This window comes from Penicillium griseofulvum, assembly GCF_001561935.1.
Source record: "Penicillium griseofulvum strain PG3 chromosome Unknown contig_91, whole genome shotgun sequence".
Lineage (NCBI taxonomy): Eukaryota > Fungi > Ascomycota > Eurotiomycetes > Eurotiales > Aspergillaceae > Penicillium > Penicillium griseofulvum.
This window is the reverse complement of record NW_024467450.1, coordinates 255,285-277,019: the sequence shown is the minus strand read 5'-3', so window position 1 is coordinate 277,019 and position 21,735 is coordinate 255,285. Positions and strand designations below refer to the sequence as shown.

Below are 21,735 nucleotides of genomic sequence, written 5' to 3'. Positions count from 1 at the left end.
GGTCTCCTGACTGTGTAATAGGGCACTGGGGCTGTTGCATTGGACCTCCGTGGAGACTGTCTGTGAAGATAACTGGCTTATTTCAGGCTTGCATTCCCTAGATTGATATCTAGAAGGCTTGAATCGAAATTGTGCTTTTGAAGGTTTGGATGGGGATGGCGCTGAAGACGATGGAGCTGATGATATAGCTGATGTTGAGAGGAAGTCGCATTCAATAGCATGGTGGATGCATTTGGAGCATGCTGGCTTCTTTTCATCGCACTGTAGGTAGACTATTAGTGGGTTCTGATCAAAACTTTCACTCCCTCCCTAGTCTAGCCGTTCCCAAAGCAAATGATAATTGTATTAGAATACTGGAATAAAAGCCTCCTCCCCTTTATAACTATCTCCGATGACGACAGCAGTAGCTTGTGAAGACGATAACCAGTTACCAGACCCAGGAACTGTTCCGAAAGCACTCACTTTTATTCGCCGTCTTTTACAATTTCCACACCCTGAGCGAGATTTTTGATGAGATTTTCGAGGTCTGACCGTACCCTGTGTGTTTTCCATGACTAGGGCCTGTAGAGCGTATTCGCTTTAATTTGACCGTTTCGAGCCACCAATATATGACGTAATGATTTAGAGTTAAGCACGTGACCATGGAGTATATCCCAAAAAGAAGCAAAAAGTGAAAGAGAGGTGGAAGAGGTGAGAAGTGAGAAAAAAAAAAGAAAATTTGGCAAGTCACATCCATCCAAGTGCTCCTGCGCTTGATACTAAAACTTAAATTTAAACCACTCTCCTTTCGTGTCTGCCTAAACATCGAGGAAAACGACTATGGCACAAATGATGGGGATGATATATCCATCCTTGACATTCAATGTATTTCAATTCGCCTGTTTGCCAAAATCAAACAGTACGCTAGGTAGAATCTGTGGTGCACCGGCGGTAATAGACAGCCTTGATATGTAGCATCAACATTGAACTCTGTTTGTACAGCTAGAAAAAGGAAGAAAAACATTTGAATAGTCCTGTTCTCGCAGCTGCAAATCCGTCCAAAGAACATTTCACCAAGCGCTGCCAGAAAGAAGCACCTCTGTCCCCCGATCTCATCCATAGTAGGTCCCCATCTGGAGCGGGTCGGGGAACTCCCCTGGCCATCTTTTCTGGATTCCATTCATCACTAGTGCAACCTCATCCTGATTGGCGAAGATACCATGTTGGTTGAAGAGTTCGATTTGGTCATGGACCCAGGCTCGGTCAGACCAACCATCATTGTCCATCTCGTATTTGTGCCGGTTATTCAAAACAATGATCTCGTGGATATTCCCCACTGTGAATCCCGGGTTCACGGTCAAAACAAAGGTCAATTCCCCCTCGGGTGGGACCAGGGTCGTTTTCTTTTCAAAGAAAATGTTGGCTTTGGAGCCGTTACTGTTTTCAAGGACAGTGGTTGCGCGGTAGTAGGTTGGGTGACAATCAAGCCTTACGGCCGTCATGTTTTCCTCCGAGGTTGACAAAAAAAAGGTCCAATTGTTTGGTCTGTTGGACTGAAAGTTTGACAGGCATATAGCTCGGATGCACTCGACTGGCTGGCGTAGGATTTCCGATCGGTCTCCTCGAGGTTCGAACTCGATTGGATCCCATTCGGGACTGAGAATGATGTCTGGCTCTGTTAGGTCGTTTTGTTCGTATGTAGGGTTGTGGCATACTGTAGAGAAAATCGGTAATCAGCATGTTAGGTATTGAGTGTAGAGAAAGATGAAGAGAAAAGAATTTTGGATGCCTAGCATGGTAGAGATGGTTGGAGAGATGGTAAGAAACGACACCGTAGAGAACGAAAATGGACGACATTGAGAGAATCCTTTTGTCTATTTGCCTGACGTTCTATTTTCAACAGTCCATTTTTCGAGACACACTTTTACGCCTCTCTTAGGCCCTTCTATATCTCGACATTAATAGTATCGATGAGAATCGTCCGATTTTCTCTCATTGGCTCTGAAAAAGTAATGCAGGGTGTTTCTATTCTCTTGGTGAAGCTATGTTTTCTTTTTCAATCTATTTTTTTGCTTTTTCTAGCAGAAAATTTGGTTATTCAATGAATCTCACATAGCATACTTGATTCATAAAAGAGAACGATGGAGTATTCTGCGCGTCAGGACTATTTGAATACTACATATTCTGAACCCAAAGTTGTCATCATTGAGCTTAACTACATATATGTATGTAGGTAGCAATTGCTTATTACAATGATATGCAGGGGTGTCTACCGGTCTCCGGTTACTCAGTAACCTACCTAGGTACCGATTTCCTACTTAATTTAGCTATAAAAACGGTCTGTACATCTGACATTTTAGAGCTTCCAATTGCCACAATCGTCATTAGCCAGTGCTAACTTGAATCTGGTCCGTGTTTCCCCAATCGCGTTGGGACACTCACTAGTATAGAAATGCTGGAAGTTGTCCAGTCTTCCCTTTGTCTTCCCACTCTCACCGTATAGCTAGGTCGAAAAATTGTTGAGTAGACTACTCCGTACCTAGGAAATAGTGGGTAGACTACTTAGGGTTTAATATGTAAACAAAGAAAAATATTCGACTCTGCTCCTTGTTATGCTGTCCTCGAAGCACGTGTTGCTCTGAGGAAGACGAGACACGTTATCATACATATATGGTCTGTCTTCCCAGTTATTTTCACCTGGAGATCAGCTCTGGAGTTCTTCTTCCTTTTGCAACTTTCTTCCACATCACCTGCAATGGATCTCATCCCAAGTGCCTTTGTGGCACGTCCGTTGAAGATTGTTGTTATCGGTGCTGGGTACGTGCATACTGGACTCGAACAGTAATCAACTTCTGACAAATCATAGTATTTCGGGAATACAATTCGCCCATGATGCGAGCACATCATTGCCAGGTATCGATCTCGAAATCTATGACAGAAATTCTTCTGTTGGGGGCACGTGGTATGAAAATCGGTATCCTGGGTATGTATTTCGAATGTAAACAGACGAATTGGGTTGCTAATGTTCGGCTAGATGCACATGCGATGTGCCTTCCCACACCTACCAGTTCAGTTGGGCGCCTAATACATCATGGTCATCACTTTATCCTCCAGCTCCCGAGATTCACAAATACTTGGAGGATGTGGTCGACAGGCATAATCTTCGCCGCTTCATGACCTTCAACACCAAATGTGTCTTGGCTCAATGGAACGAAGACTTATCAAAATGGAAAGTTGTTCTCCACGACCTGGTTTCCAGTGAGGAGAAGACCATCTTTGCCGATGTCTTTGTCTATGCTGTCGGGCGGCTGAACAACTATAAGTTCCCCAAGATTGCTGGCCAGAACACCTTCCGAGGAGCTCAAGTACACACTGCAAACTGGCCGGCTGATATAACTGTCAAGGACAAGCGGGTGATCGTGATTGGGAATGGTGCGAGTGCCGTTCAGTGCGTGGCAGCTTTGCAGCCAGGTGAGTCGCAAGATCACACCGAAGACGTACCATGCTGACTAGGTCGTGTTTTAAAGTTGTCTCACAAATAGTCAACATTGCCCGCGGCCCTACGTGGATTCTACCACATGCAGCGGCTGAATATGGCACCGTCCAGCGCGAATGTGAGTGCCTCGCCTTGCCACAAAAAGAAACGGACTAGCGACGGAAGTACTAACCCGTAACTAGACTCAATCGAACAGAAACAAGCTCTCCAGGCTTCCCCTATTCGTTATTATGACTTTTGTATCGCATTAGAACAGAGACTTGCCGCAAGTTTCACGGGACTCTGGAGAGGGACCCGGTCTCAAGCCAATTTTACAGCATTGGCACATTCATTCATGAAGTCCAAAATCACAAACCCGGAACTCTTGGATGCGCTCCTACCAGAGTTCGAAGCTGGCTGTCGTCGTTTCACACCTGGTGGCCACTATCTGGATGCGTTGCAGAAGCCAAATGCGATGTACGTGCACGACTCAATCGATAGACTGACCGAGGATACCCTTATCACTGAATCGGGAGGGGAGTACGGATGCGACGTATTGGTATACACCACTGGATTCGAGCCATATCAGCCACGGTTCCCAGTTATTGGCCGAGCTGAACGGTCCCTTAGTGAAGACTGGGATCGCGAAGGACCTTGCGAGAGCTATATGGCTGCGATGGTCGCTGAGTTCCCTAATTTCTTTGGTAAGAACCTGAGTGGTTTCTGTTGGTTATTATACTAACTAGTTTGTATCTTGAACAGTCTTCAACCCCCCAATCTGCCCTGTGAATGGATCCGCAGTCCCCGGAATAGCGAGAGCAAGCGACTATATGATCCGAGTCTTGTCCCGACTACAGACTGACAACCTGCGATCTATATCTGTGTCCGCGCGCGCTCAACGTTCATTTAACCAATGGGTTCAGTCGAGAATGCCTCACATGGTCTGGTCAGGACCATGTAAATCATGGTGTAAGTTGATCTGTGCCTCTCCTAGCTTCGCATGTTGGCTCATTATTGGTATAGATAAGAACGACAATGGAAAGGTGATTGTTCCCTGGCCTGGAACTGTCCTCCACTACTATGCGGCAACGGAAATTGTTCGTTGGGAAGACTTCGATCTAGTCTATGAGAACCCTGATGAGAAATATGCAAGTTTCGGCAACGGTGTGACTATTGATGGATTCGTGCCCAATCGTTTCCCCTGGGTTATTCCCCCCACCGATGTTCAAAAGTTCGAAAGGAATGCGGAGCCTGCTTATCAAGACATTGCTCCACCAGGTAACGTGCTACACCGTGTAACAAGCCATCTCTTACAGTCGCTGGGCGCATGGCTGTATCCTGTTCAACATCCAGTCAAGGGTTGAGAAATGTTATTCTAACTAACCTGTGAGAAATCCAATATGTTTCGAGTTAAGCGATCTGCCAAACCTACCTTGCATATGGAGTTAACATTTTAAGGTGGAGCAACGGAGGATCCTCGCGGTAATTCATCGGCTATAAGCTCTCTACGCTTGTTGTTTTCGGCAGATTTACCAGGATTATTAATGAGCTTCTTTTGACTCATATCTGTTTAAGAATCCATTTCATTACTTCTAATATATCCATTGTGCTGACACAGTAAGTTTTCTGGGGTTTGACGTCTCCAATGCGAAGATATGTAAGTTCGTGGTAACTAATACATTTATTTCTAGAGCTCACATAAATAATCAAATATCACAATGGCTGATAATAAGATGGAATATGTCCGGTACAGACTTCCCCGACGGCAGTTCTACTTCAATGAGATGCTAATGCTAAATAAATAACAGCCTTGGAAACTCTGGTCTAAAGATCTCTAAGATTATTCTTGGGACAATGGGCTATGGCAGCAAGCAATGGCAAGATTGGGTCCTGGATGAGGAGGACTCACTGCCTTTGATTGAACATGCCTACAAGCAGGGAATCAACACTTGGGACACGGTAAATCAGGACATTGCTATCTTTTCTTGAAAATCACCGAATAAGCTACTAATATTTAACGTGTAGGCTGACGTCTATTCCCACGGCAAATCCGAGGAAGTCGTCGGAAAAGCCCTGAAGAAGTACAACATCCCTCGCAACCGTGTGGTGATCCTAACCAAGTGCTTCTTCGGCGTTGATGACGAGGGCAAATTCCCACCCATCGCCGCATGCGCCACAAACGATGGCCCCTTCGTTAACCGCACCGGCTTATCGCGTAAGCATATCTTCGATGCCGTCGATGCTAGCGTGGAACGTCTGGGCACATACATCGATGTGCTGCAGATCCACCGTCTTGATCGAGATACACCCCGCGAGGAAATCATGAAGGCGCTGAATGACGTTGTCGAGAGCGGGAAAGTGCGATACATTGGTGCCAGTTCGGTATGTTGATCCTTCTTTCTACTTCCATTCTACTTTTTTCCCTTCCTTCTCTTCCTACCATCCATTTCCACACTAACCAACGAACAACCAGATGGCGGCCTGGGAATTCCAATCCCTGCAAAACATCGCCGAGCGCAACGGCTGGCACAAATTCATTTGCATGCAGAACTTCCACAACCTTCTCTTCCGCGAAGAAGAGCGCGAGATGATCCCGTACTGTCAAGACGCCGGTGTCGGTATTATCCCATGGTCACCGATTGCTCGTGGTGCGCTGGCGCGACCCTGGGGCTCGCGCGAGACTGTCCGTGAAAACAGCGATGGTGCACTGAAAATGTTTGTTCGTAGTCGTGAGTCAGAGGCTGACAGGGCTATTATTGATCGGGTTGAGGAACTCGCCAATAAAAAGGGCGTGAGCATGGCTCAAATTGCCATCGCTTGGTCTTTGTCTCACCCTGGCGAGAACCCGATTGTTGGACTGCATAGTGTTAAGCGGATTGATGAGGCTGTTGCTGCTATTAAGATCCAGCTATCCCCGGAGGAGATTAAGTATCTGGAGGAGCCTTATGTACCTAAGGCTGTTACTGCTCTTGAGCGGTAAAAGCTTGAGAAGGATGTCTATGACATTTTGTAAGGACAGTTCCCTAGAGCTTTTCATCTATGGGTTCAGCGAGAGGGGCCGCAACCAATACTACAAATTCCAAGTGAACAAAATATACTCGTCTGCTGACTCAATGCTCGTCTTAATTTAAAAGCTAGTCCCCCCACTTTTGACAGAGCGGACTGATCGGTGCTCCAAACGAGGTCATCCTACATCTCGTGTCACACATACCTACAGCTACCTCCCAAACAGTCCGGATCGGTTTGCGGTAGTTGGCGTAGATGGTTTGATTTACTGGCTGAATTAAATGTTCATTATATATCCAATAAAATTAACGGGTTATTTTGAATGTATGGAACACTTGGTAAAACCAGGAAATTGATTATAGGTGATGGGTATTTTATTCATAGGTAGCGTGAGATATATGGATAGCAATGTACATGAAACACAAGCATGCACATTTTGAGTTTGCGCCCCGAGGAAGATGAAGACAAGAAGAAATAGGTATGAAAAGGGAAGAAAGGACGCGCAGATGCAAAGGATGCAATATGCTAGTTGGAATGAGACAGAGAGGAGAGTGGAAAAAGAACATCTGCAAGGATTCGTACCGGACGAATCGCTGTGCACCGTATGAACGCCCAACTTAGATGCTAGATGTAATGGGACTCAAATATGGTGTGATGATGCCTACCTGTGGACTAGCCACGGACATGATGCAGGGTTATACAGGGGGGAATTGAAAGGTTAATGAGCATCGTGTTTTCGGTGAAAGATGCCAAAGAAAGTACTGAGGCGGCGCCGAATTTTGCCCTTGGGAATTGAGTCGCCAGCTCCGGGGAGTGAAGAATCCAGCTTCTTCTTGCCCGTGTCATGCTGTGTAATGTGGAAATTTGAGGCAGGATCTCGATCTGGCCCCGGTTTTGATTTGATATCTCTCTCCGGCTGCGCATTTTCAGGAGATTTAGCCTTGGGCTGACCAGTTCGAGATGAACCTTGCATCTCGCCGGAATGTTGGTGAGGAGATGGAGGGCGGGAGACAACGATATCGCGGCCGTTCTCGCTCAAGGCAGTGAACATGCTGTGCCGGTTCAGGCGAGTGCTAAGCCCAGAAGCGGACCGTCGCTTCGCTCGATCCATGAACGCAGCACCAGTGGAGTTGGAGCGCTTAGACAAATTACCGAATTGCGTTCCATCCACGGTTGGGGTGGTGGAACGGCGGATATTGGAAATCGATAAGCAACGTTTACCGTCTTCATCCATATTCGGGAAAGAGTCGGTTTCATTCTGAGTAGACGTCGGATGTGCATATTTCACAGATGTTGGAGACGTGATCGACTTTGTAACAGACGAAGACGGGTCGCCGTAGCGGAAGTTGTCTGACCACCCTTCACGGAAGGCGACCCAGATGCCGGTGATGACGATCAAAGTTCGCGTTCCATCATCAAGATTGACTAAGCTTCCATCGAGGGGAGTCTCTGCATCCGAGGCATCACTCACGACTGACATACCTGAGCTTGGAGTCGTGGGACCGGTTCCGGAGGTCCGAATAGCTGTGGAATATTCATCATTGATTTCTAACTTATTTCGAGTCATGGATGCGAGAACGGGATGTCGGCGAGTGGTAGGATCGATGACGCTGAAAGTGAAGCGCTTGCCGTCCTCGCGTGATTGGGTCCCCGAGGGCGTACTCATCCGACGACTCCTTCCACCACGCAGAGCCCACCGCACGATTTGCACGCCGCTGTCTGTTTGGGCGACAAACTCGTAACTCCCGCTTGGGAGAGGTGAAGCCTCCCAGATGGGCCCAAAATTCATGCATATCTCCGCCTTTCCTTTCAACCGAGCTTCATCTTGATACTTTTGACATATCGTGGCGACTACTTCACGGTGATCTTCGTCCTCATCCTCCGAGCTGACGCGCCTTTCAGGAATGCTGCCCCCTGTTCGGTCGTATTGTTCGCTCAACACCACGATCAGGTCATACGGACCCAGTCCGTTTCTGGTTCGATAAATGGCCGGGAATTTGCGCGCCAATAGTGGCAGGTAAGACGTAGATGGTAGAACATCCACCACGGGCAGCGGCCGGGGGGCTTGCGACACCTGTTGTAGCTGAAGGAGGAGTTTCGGACGGAACCGAAACCGTTTGTGGCGAGCATGAGCGGCAGGATGGGCAAACTGATATGACGTCTTTGGTCGGGACCTCCGACCTGTGGTTGAACGAGCGACCCGGGGCCTAGCAACAACAGGAGCTGATTCTTTGGAACCAGAGTCCGAGGCTGATTCAATCGGACTCATTGCCATAGCGGATACAAGCCCCGGGCGATCCGTACCTTCAGATAGCCTAGGAGGACCGCAGAAGGAGTTCAACAATGGTAGAGCAGACAGTAAGAAGGTAGGCGAGTAAACAGTACACACAGAAGGCTGGGGTTCGGGCTGGTTAATAGGTTCATTTGCATGGGCAGCTGCGGCATCCGCTGTGAGGCCAAGATTCAACAGCATTCTTGAGCCCTAGCGGAGCCACATTGGTGTTAATTGAACCAAATTGTGGAATTTCATCCAGATCCGATGTAGTCATGAATGGCCCGTATTCAAACGCGTCAGGTGCGGGGGGGAAGCTCAGCCCCAGAAGTATGTGTGGGGAACTGGCAGAGCAACGCAGATGCAAGTTCAATATAAAGACTTGCAATAAAGAGAAAGAAGATGCAAGGGGGGGGGGGAAATGTTTTACAACAATAAAGGAACTTCAATGGGGCGGTCAGCCTTATAGAACTATGTATGGAGAAAAGAGAAAATCTTGGAAGTCCATTAAAAAAAAAGCCAAGGAAAAAAAAGGTAAGAAAAATTGTTTACAGTGGAACCAGTTTAGCATAAAATTTAGCCTCGTTATTTTATAATTTGTTTAATAGGTTGTTACGGTGTAGATATTTTAATATTAACTATATTGATTACTATTGATTACTATGCACAAAATGACTTTATGTTCTTGTCAGCGGGATCGGTCATATACAGTTCCCGATACATCCGGGTTCCGTGACGATCATATTCAAAGGAAGATCCAAGAATTAGGATAATTAGGATCTTGGCAATCTCCCGAGTGGACTTGTACGAGGTTTGCTGCCGTGTGAGCCCATTAGTGGTACGAGATCCATTTATATAGTGGGACTATCACGTTCACACAGAATTTTCTTTTATAACGGGATAATAGGATAATAGGATAACAGGAATTATGTCTATACATTACTTATAGAATCGGAATGATGTAAAGAGAGTTTAATGAGGTATTTTAAACTCCCGAAATCATCTCCGAGCATGACTACGTATGCTGTAACGCCTTGGGAGTAATGGAAATCCTTGGCGAACTACTATATAGCACAAAGGTGAGTAGAGAGCTTTCCAACCTTGGAAGATTGACACCTTGATCTAGCGTTGATCCCTACATATGTACTCCGTACCTGTGTAGGCAGAAGCAGAAACATACCCTTTTTGTGTCTCACTGAGCTAATAATATTTTGTTTAACTGTTTAAATTTGTTCTGATTTGTCTGATTTGTTTCAAGAAAAAGATCGGCTCGGGGGCTACAGAGGCCGGGGCCCGGGTCCTATTTCCGATGACTAATTATGCAGATTTATGCCGAGACTTTCACCTCCTTCCTTAGAAAATGTTACCTCGGCAGACCGACCGTAAATCGGGACAATTGCGAGATAAACATCCCGACATCTAGACCGATCCTATTAGGCATCCTAATTGGGAAAACTTCCGTTTCATTCCCACATTTGACTAAAGTCACTGGAGTCATGGCTCCAGTTCAACCAGTTCAACTTCAACCTACCACAAGGCCACCCCCATTGTTTGCCAAACTACTACGATTGGACAACCCAATTCGAAGTTTGACACTAGCCTTTTGGTCATGGAAGGTCTTGTTGTATATCGTCATTGCCGCCTGTCCAGGATCAGGCTATGATACATCCACCTCCTTGATCTCATATGCTGCCGACCAATCAATTGTTGCCCAGTCCAACTCTCTATCGGGACCTCTTAAATTTGCCAGATGGGACAGTATCTACTTCCTAGATATTGCCGAAAAGGGATATCTGTTTGAGCAAGAATGGGCCTTTGGCTGGGGCTACACTAAGCTTCTATCCATTTTTGTTTCCGGTAACACAATTCCCTCTATTACTCTACCCATGTTGGGATTTCTACACGTACTAATACTGTGAACAGGCATTCGTCTTTCCGGCGGAGATGCTGGGCCCGCTAGTACTGCAATGGTGGGGGTGGTTCTCTCCCATGTTGCTCACTATTTGTCCGTATTGGCGCTCTATCGTCTGTCAGCCAATATTTTTGGTCATGCCACTGCCACCCAACATCTCATTTGCTTCCTATCCGCAGCTCTCCACATCATTTCGCCAGCGGGTGCTTTTCTATCCGCACCCTATGGAGAGTCCATAGTCTCTTTTTTCAACTTCACTGGCTTTTATCTTTATTCATCCTCTCTCATTGCCGAGCGCAATGGGGCAACGCGTCTACGAGATATTCGGGTTCTCACCTCCGCGGTTCTGTTTGCAGCTGCCACCATGGTGCGCAGTAATGGGATTCTTAGCGGGTTCCTATTTGCCTATGATGCGGTAGTTTTGTCTTGGAAGATCTTGACTAAAGGGCCTACACTGCACACCATGGTTCGTCTTGCAGTGATCATTGTTGGTGGCTGTATCGTAGGATCTGGGATGATCATTCCTCAAATCCTGGCCTATCGCATGTACTGCGTGTCCAAGGGTAATCTTCGACCGTGGTGTGAGTGGACATTGCCTAGCATATATAGCTGGGTTCAAAGTCATTACTGGTAAGCATTTATTTGTGTCCGAATACCGCTGTCCTAGCTCTTACTGATTGCAATAGGAATGTTGGGTTTTTGGGATATTGGACCGTCCCCAATATACCTCTTTTCCTATTGGCAGCGCCCATGTTGGCCATTCTATGTCGATCCGCATTGTGGGCGTTACAAAGCCCCTCTTCCTCCTCGACGAGCCCGGGGTCAATGCTCGTTCGACTCGCGGTCCCCCAAGGTTTGTTGGCTGTCATGGCATTAACCAGCTACCATGTCCAGATCATCAACCGCATCTCGTCGGGGTATCCCTTGTGGTACTGGTATTTGGTTACCAGCACTGTAGATCTCAGCTCGAGCTCACCCAAGCAAAGCCGGACACTTGTTGCCGCTGTGTATAGCATGGTGGCCTATGCATTGATCCAGGGGGTTCTTTTTGGTTCTTTCCTGCCCCCAGCATGAAAGAGAATAACAAGCGATGACTTGGCTCAATATTTTTCCGAGTTACCTGCTGTGTATATTATGTTTAAGTTATAGGACATTTGGACTGTGGCCAAAAATGCGGCTATCCCGAATTGGTTGGGCGATGCGCGTGCGTAAGGCTGTCTGCCTAAGTTGGGGTAAAAGTCGCAGTCACCCACTAAGTTATTATAAATTGAAAGAAGAGACAGGAAAGTAACAGAATCTCACATATCTTTTATACAATCACTAAAACCAACTATATTAGTCTGCATCTTTCCACGCGGGTCACTCTGCAGGGGCCAAGCTTCCACCTGGGCAAGTTACGTGGAATTATGTCATCAAAACCTCGACCCTCTCCCCTTTGACCTCTTGACCTTCGACATCTAGGAATTTCACAAAGAAGAGAAGAAAAGGCCAGAATTTTGAACTGCCCAATTAACACAAACTAAACACGAGCTCGTTATATTCCTCCTCGCTTGCCGAGAAAAGAAAGAGTACCTCATGCGAGCAAAGTCGTGTGAAATACAATCTCCGGTTCCAAATCCCGCGCTTTTTGGAGTGGGAGCTTCAGAGTTTCATTAAAAGTACAATTTCCTTCGAATATTCTTCTGTGATCTATACCGCGCGGGAAAAAAGAGGAGTCTCCTCGTGAACCATCGGCGTTGCTGACGTATTGCTACCAGAGCTCACCCGACGTTAGCGGCTACTCCTCCCTCACCTCATCTCCACCTCGCGTCAACCATTCCCTTCCTTACCTTCTCATCCGACGATGGAAGCCTCTGGCCCCAAGGCGATTCTCACATCTGACAATTTCCATCATGCACAAGACCTCTCCCGGGCGACCTCGCCCGGTGGTGAGCCCATCGCCGTGAATGGCGAAGGCGAACCGATAGCCCGCGTGCGACCTCGTACCTATCCATACTTCAAATATCTCCCATATCAGCTCGAAGATGAGACTGAGCGAAATCAAAATCTGCGAGAGATCTTGAATCAGCTCTATATTGCAGTGGAGGCAGGCGACTTCAACCCCGGAGCCGTGCATTGGACACGCGAGCTACGCGCCTGGCTATCGCTCAAGTTCGATCCCACCAGGGCGCAGCGTATCAGCCTTGTAAAGCTGTATTTTGAGCTTGCACTTGCTCCTGGCATTGACCCGTCGGTCGCCGAGCGGTTTGCGAGCATGTTCATGCTTCTCACCAAGCGCAAGCATTATTTAAGACCAGTCAAAGACCTCGTCTTAGATTGGAAGCCCCTATACAAGGAGCTCAAGGCTTTTGTCCTGCCCACAGAGTCCGGCCTTGTTCACTCGACCAACCTGAAGCGAAATGTCAAGACCCTTACCAAGCTTTGCGCATTCGCTCAATTATTTATTGACCCATGCGAACTTCCCGCTATGCTGGAAGAATTCTTGCCTCATTATACTACATCATTCTCAGAAGGTGCTTTCGTTGTCGCCGGGCTCATTAATTTGCTGCTTCCGACATCCCCAGCCCCCGAATCGCGAACCGATCTCCTACCGCAGAGCCAACTGCCTACACATTTCCATTTGTGGTCATTGGTCGGTCGTTCAAAAACATTTGACACAACATATCTAGACTATTTTTCCCGGTTGGCCCGAGATTCATTGCCGGCTGCTCACATTCCATTCTCCGAGCATGGTATCTTCACGAAGGAACAGTCTGCTCTCATTTTCACCGCGGTACTGAGGTTGCTGGAAATCCCCGTCGGGCAATCCACTTCCCCGTACAGTGCCCTGGTGGATATCTCGTCTGGCCTGGGTATCATGCTTGATCGAGATGGGCGGAAGCACCCGGTTGCTCATCATATTGCCCGATGGATTGTGATGTCGCTTTCCCCCGCTTGTGTGGACTCCGAGGTTTCGATCCTTACACAGCTGGAAGGTCTTATCCAGGCTGTTGAGACGTTCTTCCATCCTTCTAACTCGGGCCATTGGACCAAGACCCTGTCACAACTGGTTTATTACCTCACAGACTTCTTCGTCATGCGTTGGAATCGCGAACAATCTGGTGAGATGGATGTCCCACCCGAGCGACGATTGAATGAGCCTCTGAAGCGGCGATTTGTCTTATGCATCCGTGACGTTATCTTCATGGGTATATATGCTAAAAGCAGCACTGCAATGACCTTCTCTCTGTCGACTTTGCAAGGCCTAGCCTACTTAGAACCGCATCTCATCCTACCCGGAGCTTTGCAGAGAATCTATCCTGCGCTGCAAGGTCTCGTCGAAGTACACCGGACTGCGTCTTCTCTTCGGGCTATGACGTCGCTGTCTCGTATCATTTCGCGCACCAAGGGCTATCGCTGTCATATGACAACGTTGCTGGGCCTGACACTACCTGGAATTGACGCGAATGATCTTGAAAAATCGCTTCATGCCCTATCATTCATCCAATCAGCCTGTTACAATATTCCAATGGTCGATTTGACCCAAGGGCGAGAGGACATCAACTGCAACATGCTTGCCATGCAATGGATCTCAGGTGAAATGGAGAGGATGGAAGAGCAAGGGTCCGATGTACAGCTGGGTTATGATACAGAGCTGGATGATGAGACCGAGGAAATGATTTTGCGCTCTTCAACATGTGGTTTCGGAGACTTTACGATAGCTTTCCTGGGCCGTGTCTTTACACTCCTAGAAAATCTGCCGGACGTCTCCAGAGTTCGAAACGGTTCACCCGAAGAGAATATTGTGAACACACTTCCCGCCACATTCATGCCTTTGCTCGCCTCTTTGTCTCCAGAGTATTACGATATCGCTTTGGGGAAGATTGTTGATTTTGTGTCCAACCATGTCATCCACCAGGCTCGTGATGCAATGGCTTTCATCTGCAACGCCCTATGCAAAGTTAATCCGGAGAAGGCCCTCAAGCGTTTCATCCCCGTCTTGACTTCAGCTATTCGCACTGAGATCGATGATAATGGTGCTGGATCAACCCGAACAACAGGAACCGATGTTTTGCCCCGTGATCGAGGTCTGGTCTGGAATGTCAGTATGCTGAGCATGTGTGTTGTGCATGTCGGCAGCGCTGTCATTGGCCACCGCCAAGAACTGTTCGACATTGCAGTCTACATGCAACAGAACTGCCGTGGCATTCCTACAGTTCATATTTCCAACTTCATCCACCATCTTTTGCTCAACCTGACTGGGACCTACACTAATGACTTCTCACTCTACGAACCTTCAGTCAAAGCGAACGGCATCGAGCCGAAGCTCTGGAGTTACCAGGCTGATGTGAACAACCTCAACATCAAATGGCATGTGCCGACTCGTCAGGAAATTGAGTTTGCCGTCGACGTCTTCAAAATCCAAACAGAGACGGCCTTGAAGTCGCTATCTGCGTTGACTCATGAGACATCAAATGTCAAACGCGATGGAAGCGGCAAGGACTGGTCAGACGAGGTCACTCGGAATCTCGTGCTTCTGCGGCTCGTGTTATCTGGAGTTTCTGTCCTCTTCGATCCCAAAGCCGCATCAACCACAACACAAGGACCCTCGCACGGCACCTCCGGGGATGTCGAAATGGGGGATGATTCTAGTGTTTCAAATGACGTTGATAACGACGCCGATACTGTCCTAGACAGCTCTGATGATGCTATAATTAGACAGGCTTTCACCTACCCCACTGGATATGCCCTCGAGGAGGGAGATCCGTTGTATACTATCATCCATGAACTTCGTGAACGAACTGGCTGGGTCTTACATGATGTACACCGGTTCTTGAGCGATAATCAAGAGGATGATGTTCCTTGCTTTGGGGCTCTGTACTCTGCGTTCAGATCGTGGTTTGTTGATGTGGGCATTGAGAGGTCCGCCCATGTGCTCGACCGAGTGACTCGCCTCCTGGCTGCGGACATTCATCCTTATAAGATGAGTGGTATGCGAAAAGATTATCCTAGAGCTCTACTTGTGCGCAGAGCCAACGTGTATCACCTCCAACGCTTGCGGCACAACGCTTCTCCCCGTCCTCGGTCCAAACTTGATGAAATCCTTCTTCTTGATATTGCCGAATCTTGTGTCTCGGTCTACACAGAAACGCGCCGCAATGCTCAAAACGCAGGTGAATCGGCACTTAAGGCCGTTTATGGCGGCAGACTGCTCGTTATCCCCCCTCTGCTCACGGCTCTGCAAAGGGGTGTCAAGGAAAATGACCATGCACGCATCAAGGGTGCACTTTACTCGTTGCTTCTGAGCAGTGTAGCTAAAACTGTCGGACGGCATTGGAAGTATGCACCTGCTGTAATCAGAACCTTTATCGATGCCAGCGCCGTTGATAAACCTTCCGTCCAGAAGATTTGCTCCACTGCAGTCTTCCAGGTCATGGATTATGGTCGTGCGATGGAGCGAATGGCTATCCTAGATCAAGAAATTGTGGAGGCAATTGCTCCCAATGAAGATGTCACCGAGCAGATTGAGAAAAAGCGTGCAGTTGTCAACAGCAAGCGCGTCGCTATCGAGAAAAAGAAAGCCGACCTGTCCGAAGAGCTGGTAAACCTGGCACGGGTATCCCATTGGAAGATTGCCAGTCGCGCTGCAACCATCGTCATCACTATGGGCCTTCGCTTTGACTATATTGCCAGCGATAACTTGATCGAACTAATGACCCTCGGGTCTATTGATGATCATCCTGGCCTGCGAGGCATGTACTCCCAGGCTCTCATCGCGCTGTTCACTATGATTGATGTGCGTGCCATCTGCACTCACGAGTATAAGAACTACATTCTTGGCCATCAGCGTTTCCCGTCAAAAATCAAGGTTGCAACAAAAGCCCATGAGGAAGGATACACTGAGGAATATCTTTCTAGCTTTGCGAAGCCCGAGGCGGAGTACTATGTTGATCACGACTTCCCGGGCTGGCTTGTGTGGGGCAAGACCATGCCGGCTTACAAGTCCAATGTAACACGGGATATCGACTATGATGAGGTTGAATGGAAGGTTCGCACCAAGATGGGCAAGCTGTTCACACGCCAGTGGTTCTCCAAATTCTTTATGTACTTGAAGCAAGAGCCACGGGACCCATCTGCTGACAAGTTCCGCATGTCCTGTGCCATGATGCTTCTCTACGCATTTGAGCTCATGATCCGGGATGGGCTTACAGCCGTCTCGTTTGAGGAAATCCAAGAAGAGATCAAGGATGTCTTTGAAGACGGTAGTGATAAGCACCAACACCGTGCCACAGCTGAAATTCTCGGAGCATTGATCTCCTCAGTGACGGATACAGGTGTGGAGAAGCGGACCATGGTCTGGGAGTATGCATTCCCTATTGTACGAAAGATCTTCACCGACGGCCTCACTCCCGAGAATTCTGGCTACTGGACAACATTCCTCCATATGATCCTTCAATGCCGAGATCCCCGTCGCGCTTGGCCATTGGTCGATTGGCTATCCAGCTTCCGTCTTGATATGACAACCAACGCGGCATTCAAGGAAAGCTCTAAGATCAATCTCCTGCACCAATGCATCATTGATTCTGGTTGGCATTATCAGCTTGAGAAGCCCATTGTGGAAGATTTCCTCGGACATCTGGACCACCCGTACAAGGGCGTCCGTGAGGCAATGGGCCAGACACTTGCAACTATTTATCGTACGAGGTACCACGAGTCGTACCCTGATGTCCAGCATCTTCTCGATGCCCAGAAAGCCTCCTCTTCTGTTGGCACATACCCCTATCCGCCTACTGAAGACTTTACGAAGGTGGTTCGTGGAGTTTTTAGTCAAATCGAGGAATGGCGGAAGGCCAGAACTCCTGGTCAACAGACACCCTCATCCTACACCTCAGGAAGCAAAACTGTCCTCCTTTGGTTAGATTCGACTTTGTCTTCTCACGAGTGTACCCAGCTTGTCCCATTCTTCCCCGATGTCTTCACTGCGCAGCTCCTGCACATGATGGACGTGAAGGAAGACCCGGAGCTTCAGTCCCTCGCATACCACGTTTTCCGCCATCTCCCCAACATCCCTTACCCAGCTGAGAAAAACTCCGAATTTATCCAATCTCTCATCCGTATCGGACAGACATCCCCGTCGTGGCACCAGCGCCTTCGTATCATGATCAACATCCAAATCATCTACTTCCGCCGTCTGTTCCTGCTCGACCCTGCGGACCGCGATAAGCTCTTCGAGTGTATCGCCTCCATGCTCGAAGACCCCCAGCACGAAGTCCGTGCTGGCGCCTCGGCCACACTCTCCGGTATGGTCCGATGCTCGCCCGTCTTCCTACGGGAAAAGATGGTCAGTCGCTTCCATGAACGCTTCACCAAGCTTCTGGTCGACAACCCTCTCCCCAAGAAACCGAAAAACTTCCGCTCAGGAATCGCCTCCTCCGCTGTGTCATCTGGTGCTGGAACCCCCACCCCGGAGCACAACCGCTTGATTATTGTCCGCCATGGTGCTGTGCTAGGTCTTGGCGCTTTGATCCAGGCCTTCCCCTACAACAGCCCTCCACCTCAGTGGATGCCTCAAGCATTAACTTCGCTCAGTATCCGCGCAGCCAATGATCCTGGCATCGTTGGTTCAAGCGTGAAGTCGATCATCAGCGAGTTCAAGAAGACTAGGCAAGATACTTGGCACATTGATGCAAAGGTTCGTGCTTATGCGTTTAGTCTCAATTCTCAAAACAAACGACTAACGATTATTATAGGCTTTCACATCGGATCAGCTAGAAGACTTATCAGGTGTTCTATGGAAGAGCTACTTTGCATAGATCGAACTTGGATATTCACCATTCTTCAGTTGAATTGGCGGGGGGGTATCTCATTGGTTCTCTGGTCAGACAACTCCTAATAGCATTGTGATTAATGGCCGTTCGTACATATTTCTCGGTCTCCCCGCATGAGATTTCTGATAGTGTGGTCTATCTTTAGTACGAAAATGAAAGCCCTGTGCTATCTTTAATTTCTCTTTATATAAATGCTGCAGAATTCTCCATCTGAGGTTACGGGTAGTTGGGATCAAACTATTCGAGAATAATAGACACTCTCCCATGACATATTGTGTTCCAAAGCTGTATGATCCCCCTGTAATAAGCTTCTCTTCTTGAGTGTGACAAGTGAAAGAGCAATAGAAATACTCTTATGATGTTCAGTACAGCCGTGGACAATAACATTTGATCTGATACGAAGCATTGTATGTCCCACGCCGTCGGACATTGTACGACAAGCACGCAGAATATTCAACATATAACTATTTTGACACTCGTACAACTTCAATATTCATATGTCTTTCAGGTTAGATTCTATAGAAAAAAAAAGTATGGTATTACCCAAGTTTTAGTCGGAGATGCAGTCAACAGAGCGTAGTGATGACATCGTAGGCCTTTAAACCATATCTCGTAGATATTACCGTCAAACGAATGCATTGACTTCTCTCACAATATCCTTGACTTCATACTATTCCTTCTTTCATTCCGATTGTCACCTCGTCACCTCTGCATTTTCATTTCCTTACCACGCCCATCCCGTGGCTTCCAAAGCCAAAGTATGCGATTATTCACCCTGTTGATGAACTGTCTCTCGCTATGAAATTCCTCGCAAGAAAAAAGACGCCGTCCCCATTTTATACTATGTCTTCTGTCTCTCCGTGGGATCGATGGACCTGCTTGCGCTGGCTGGGGTATCTTACCTGCCTGGTCACCATCATCCAGACTAGCTCCTATCTCTTTGGGTATCCAGAGACAAGTCTTGTCCAGGCTGTCTATGCTTCATTCAGTGGCCCGGGGATTATTCGGCCTGGTCAATATCAAGGGCTTGTTGGCGGCGTGAGGGACAAGGTAGCAGACGAACACTCATCTGAGCCAGATTCTTTGGGCATCGCACATGATCGGAGGTTTGTACCCATTCCAATTTATGAGTGTACAGATATAAGATCGTGCTAACAATGTTCCTTTCATTAGAGACAAGCGATTCTTTCTTGGGGGTACCTTAACCCTAACCAGCATCAAGTCTGCCAATGCCTCGCACCCAGTCCCACTTATCTATGATCCATACCCATCATACAACAGCCGAGAATGGAAGAAGCAGTTCCATGGAAAGTTTCGGCCTTGCCTTGGTCCCAGGAATCGTTACCTCGACCGCAGGTCTGCAGAAGATATGATCCAAGTCTACAAGGGCCAACAAGCGGAGTTCCCAGCACCACGATTCGGATCATATGAAGCATTGGGTCTAGATGGCAACGTTTGCACAGACCGGTACTCCCGATATGGGGCGTATGGATACGATGACGATGGCGAGGACGAGGTACCGGGCTTCACGCGCCCTCCCGCAGTGCCGTGGCGTGAAGTCGATTGGCAAAGACTGCAAAACCTCTGCCTGGAAAGAAACGCAGATCGATACGTGTCCACCGAAACCGCCAATTCTTCAACTCAGAGTCCACTGGCCTTCGATCTTCCACAGGCCCCCCACAAATTATGGGAGACACCCGTGAGTGCTTCCGGTGTCAAGCAGTTCAAACCTCGCTCGGCTGTACTGATTCGGGCTTAGAATGGGCTCAATTGGAAGCCTCACCATCGTGAATACATTCGAGCTTTGATTATGGAACTTTCCTTGCATTCTGGTGGAGAATACCAGATCTATATTTTGTGTCATGTCAAAGAAAACGAGATGCCCATATTCTCTGATATCAATACCATCAACCAGCTTAGGAATTCCATTCCCAAGGAATTTCGGAATATGGCTCTTTTCTTCAATAACAAACTCTTGGAAGCTTGGTATCCCAAGATAGAAGAACACAGGTGAATCGTTTCCCATTGAATGAAGTTAAAGATGGCTTTAACTAACAGCATTCACAGCCCCCAACTTCAACACCACCAACCTTTGCAAATATTCTCCCAGCTCTATCCACACTTCGACTATTACTGGCAACTAGAAATGGATGCTCGTCACACAGGACACATCTACCACTTCCTAGACCGCGCAGTCTCATTCGCCCGCCAACAACCCCGCAAATATCTCTGGGAACGCAACGCCTACTTCTACACCCCCGGCGCACACGGCAACTGGAGTCAATTCACGCAAATGGTACACGATAGCCTAGCCGACAATTCCAACCGCACAGTCTGGGGCCCGGTATCCCGCACAGGAATCAGACCACTGGGCCCCGAGCCGCCAGTGCCATATCCAGACCAAGACAACTATACCTGGGGCGTGGGTGAAGAAGCCGACTTCATAACGTTCCTGCCAACCTTCAATCCACAACATACGCAATGGACATTCCCCGACAAGATCTGGAACTTCAAATACGGCGAGGGCACGCCGCGCCGCGCCGCAGTCATCACAATGGGACGGTACTCCAAGCGTCTACTCGATCTAATCCACCACGCGCAGGCGACGAAGGGCCTTGGCCTTGCGTCGGAGATGACGGGTGCATCATGGGCTCTCTTCCATGGCCTCAAGGCTGTGCATGTTCCCCACCCTATCTACGCGGATGGGCAGTGGACACCGAGGGAACTGGCGCGCATCTACAACCCCGGTCCGCCGGAGAATGTTAATGGGGGCTCTGATAGTATTTGGAATTTTGATCATATCTTCGATCATATTATGTACCGCCTCTCGTATATGTTTACGACGCATAGCGCGGAGGATTTGTACAGACGATGGCTAGGGTTCAGGACTGCGGAGCATGAGGGTGGGAAAACCGTGAGTATATTCTGTTTTGTTTCTTTTGGTCTTTTGATATGGGAACAGTTGACTGACTTATCTCTAGGTATCTGAGGATCGCTATGGTCGGCATTGCTTCCCTTCTATGTTTCTTCATACAATCAAGAACACAGCTCAAGGAATGGGCCCAGACAGGGCTGTTCCCTGATCCATGTCTATGGGTGGATCATTGACATCTCAGGTTCTTTTTGCTTGGAGTTATCTGGCGTTGAAATAAAAGGCACATACGATTTGCTTCGATATCTAATTCAGAGAAATCTGAAGCTCTACAACATCATTTGTACTAAATGATCAGCCATTGTTCTAGTTGCTGAATTGCGAAGAGATTTATTGCAAGGCAAGTTCATT

General features: G+C 48.0%; 6 protein-coding genes across 6 annotated transcripts; 4 read left to right on the top strand and 2 right to left on the bottom strand.

Annotated features, from left to right (window-relative positions):
* Window positions 1-1,091: 1,091 nt before the first annotated feature.
* PGRI_064270 (uncharacterized protein) lies at window positions 1,092-1,719 on the bottom strand (the record flags this gene model as incomplete). The annotated part of the gene is made up of 2 exons (XM_040794141.1): window positions 1,092-1,648; window positions 1,695-1,719. 2 exons carry the CDS (start codon window positions 1,717-1,719, stop codon window positions 1,092-1,094), a joined length of 582 nt encoding a protein of 193 aa, XP_040649391.1.
* Window positions 1,720-2,734: 1,015 nt separating this feature from the next.
* PGRI_064260 (flavin-containing monooxygenase) lies at window positions 2,735-4,818 on the top strand (the record flags this gene model as incomplete). Its single annotated transcript, XM_040794140.1, has 7 exons — window positions 2,735-2,796; window positions 2,846-2,962; window positions 3,014-3,450; window positions 3,507-3,593; window positions 3,658-4,158; window positions 4,217-4,423; window positions 4,478-4,818. The coding sequence occupies 7 exons, from the start codon at window positions 2,735-2,737 to the stop codon at window positions 4,816-4,818; spliced, it is 1,752 nt and encodes a 583-aa protein (XP_040649390.1).
* Window positions 4,819-5,172: 354 nt separating this feature from the next.
* PGRI_064250 (aldo/keto reductase) lies at window positions 5,173-6,434 on the top strand (the record flags this gene model as incomplete). Its single annotated transcript, XM_040794139.1, has 4 exons — window positions 5,173-5,201; window positions 5,263-5,413; window positions 5,480-5,836; window positions 5,928-6,434. The coding sequence occupies 4 exons, from the start codon at window positions 5,173-5,175 to the stop codon at window positions 6,432-6,434; spliced, it is 1,044 nt and encodes a 347-aa protein (XP_040649389.1).
* A 744-nt stretch (window positions 6,435-7,178) lies between these two features.
* Window positions 7,179-8,933, bottom strand: PGRI_064240 (uncharacterized protein; the record flags this gene model as incomplete). The annotated part of the gene is made up of 1 exon (XM_040794138.1): window positions 7,179-8,933. The coding sequence occupies one exon, from the start codon at window positions 8,931-8,933 to the stop codon at window positions 7,179-7,181; it is 1,755 nt and encodes a 584-aa protein (XP_040649388.1).
* Window positions 8,934-12,487: 3,554 nt separating this feature from the next.
* Window positions 12,488-18,437, top strand: PGRI_064230 (proteasome activator BLM10; the record flags this gene model as incomplete). The annotated part of the gene is made up of 2 exons (XM_040794137.1): window positions 12,488-18,316; window positions 18,375-18,437. The coding sequence occupies 2 exons, from the start codon at window positions 12,488-12,490 to the stop codon at window positions 18,435-18,437; spliced, it is 5,892 nt and encodes a 1,963-aa protein (XP_040649387.1).
* An 858-nt stretch (window positions 18,438-19,295) lies between these two features.
* On the top strand, window positions 19,296-21,535 carry PGRI_064220 (DUF3405 domain-containing protein; the record flags this gene model as incomplete). Its single annotated transcript, XM_040794136.1, has 5 exons — window positions 19,296-19,558; window positions 19,626-20,151; window positions 20,212-20,462; window positions 20,520-21,366; window positions 21,434-21,535. 5 exons carry the CDS (start codon window positions 19,296-19,298, stop codon window positions 21,533-21,535), a joined length of 1,989 nt encoding a protein of 662 aa, XP_040649386.1.
* Window positions 21,536-21,735: the final 200 nt, after the last annotated feature.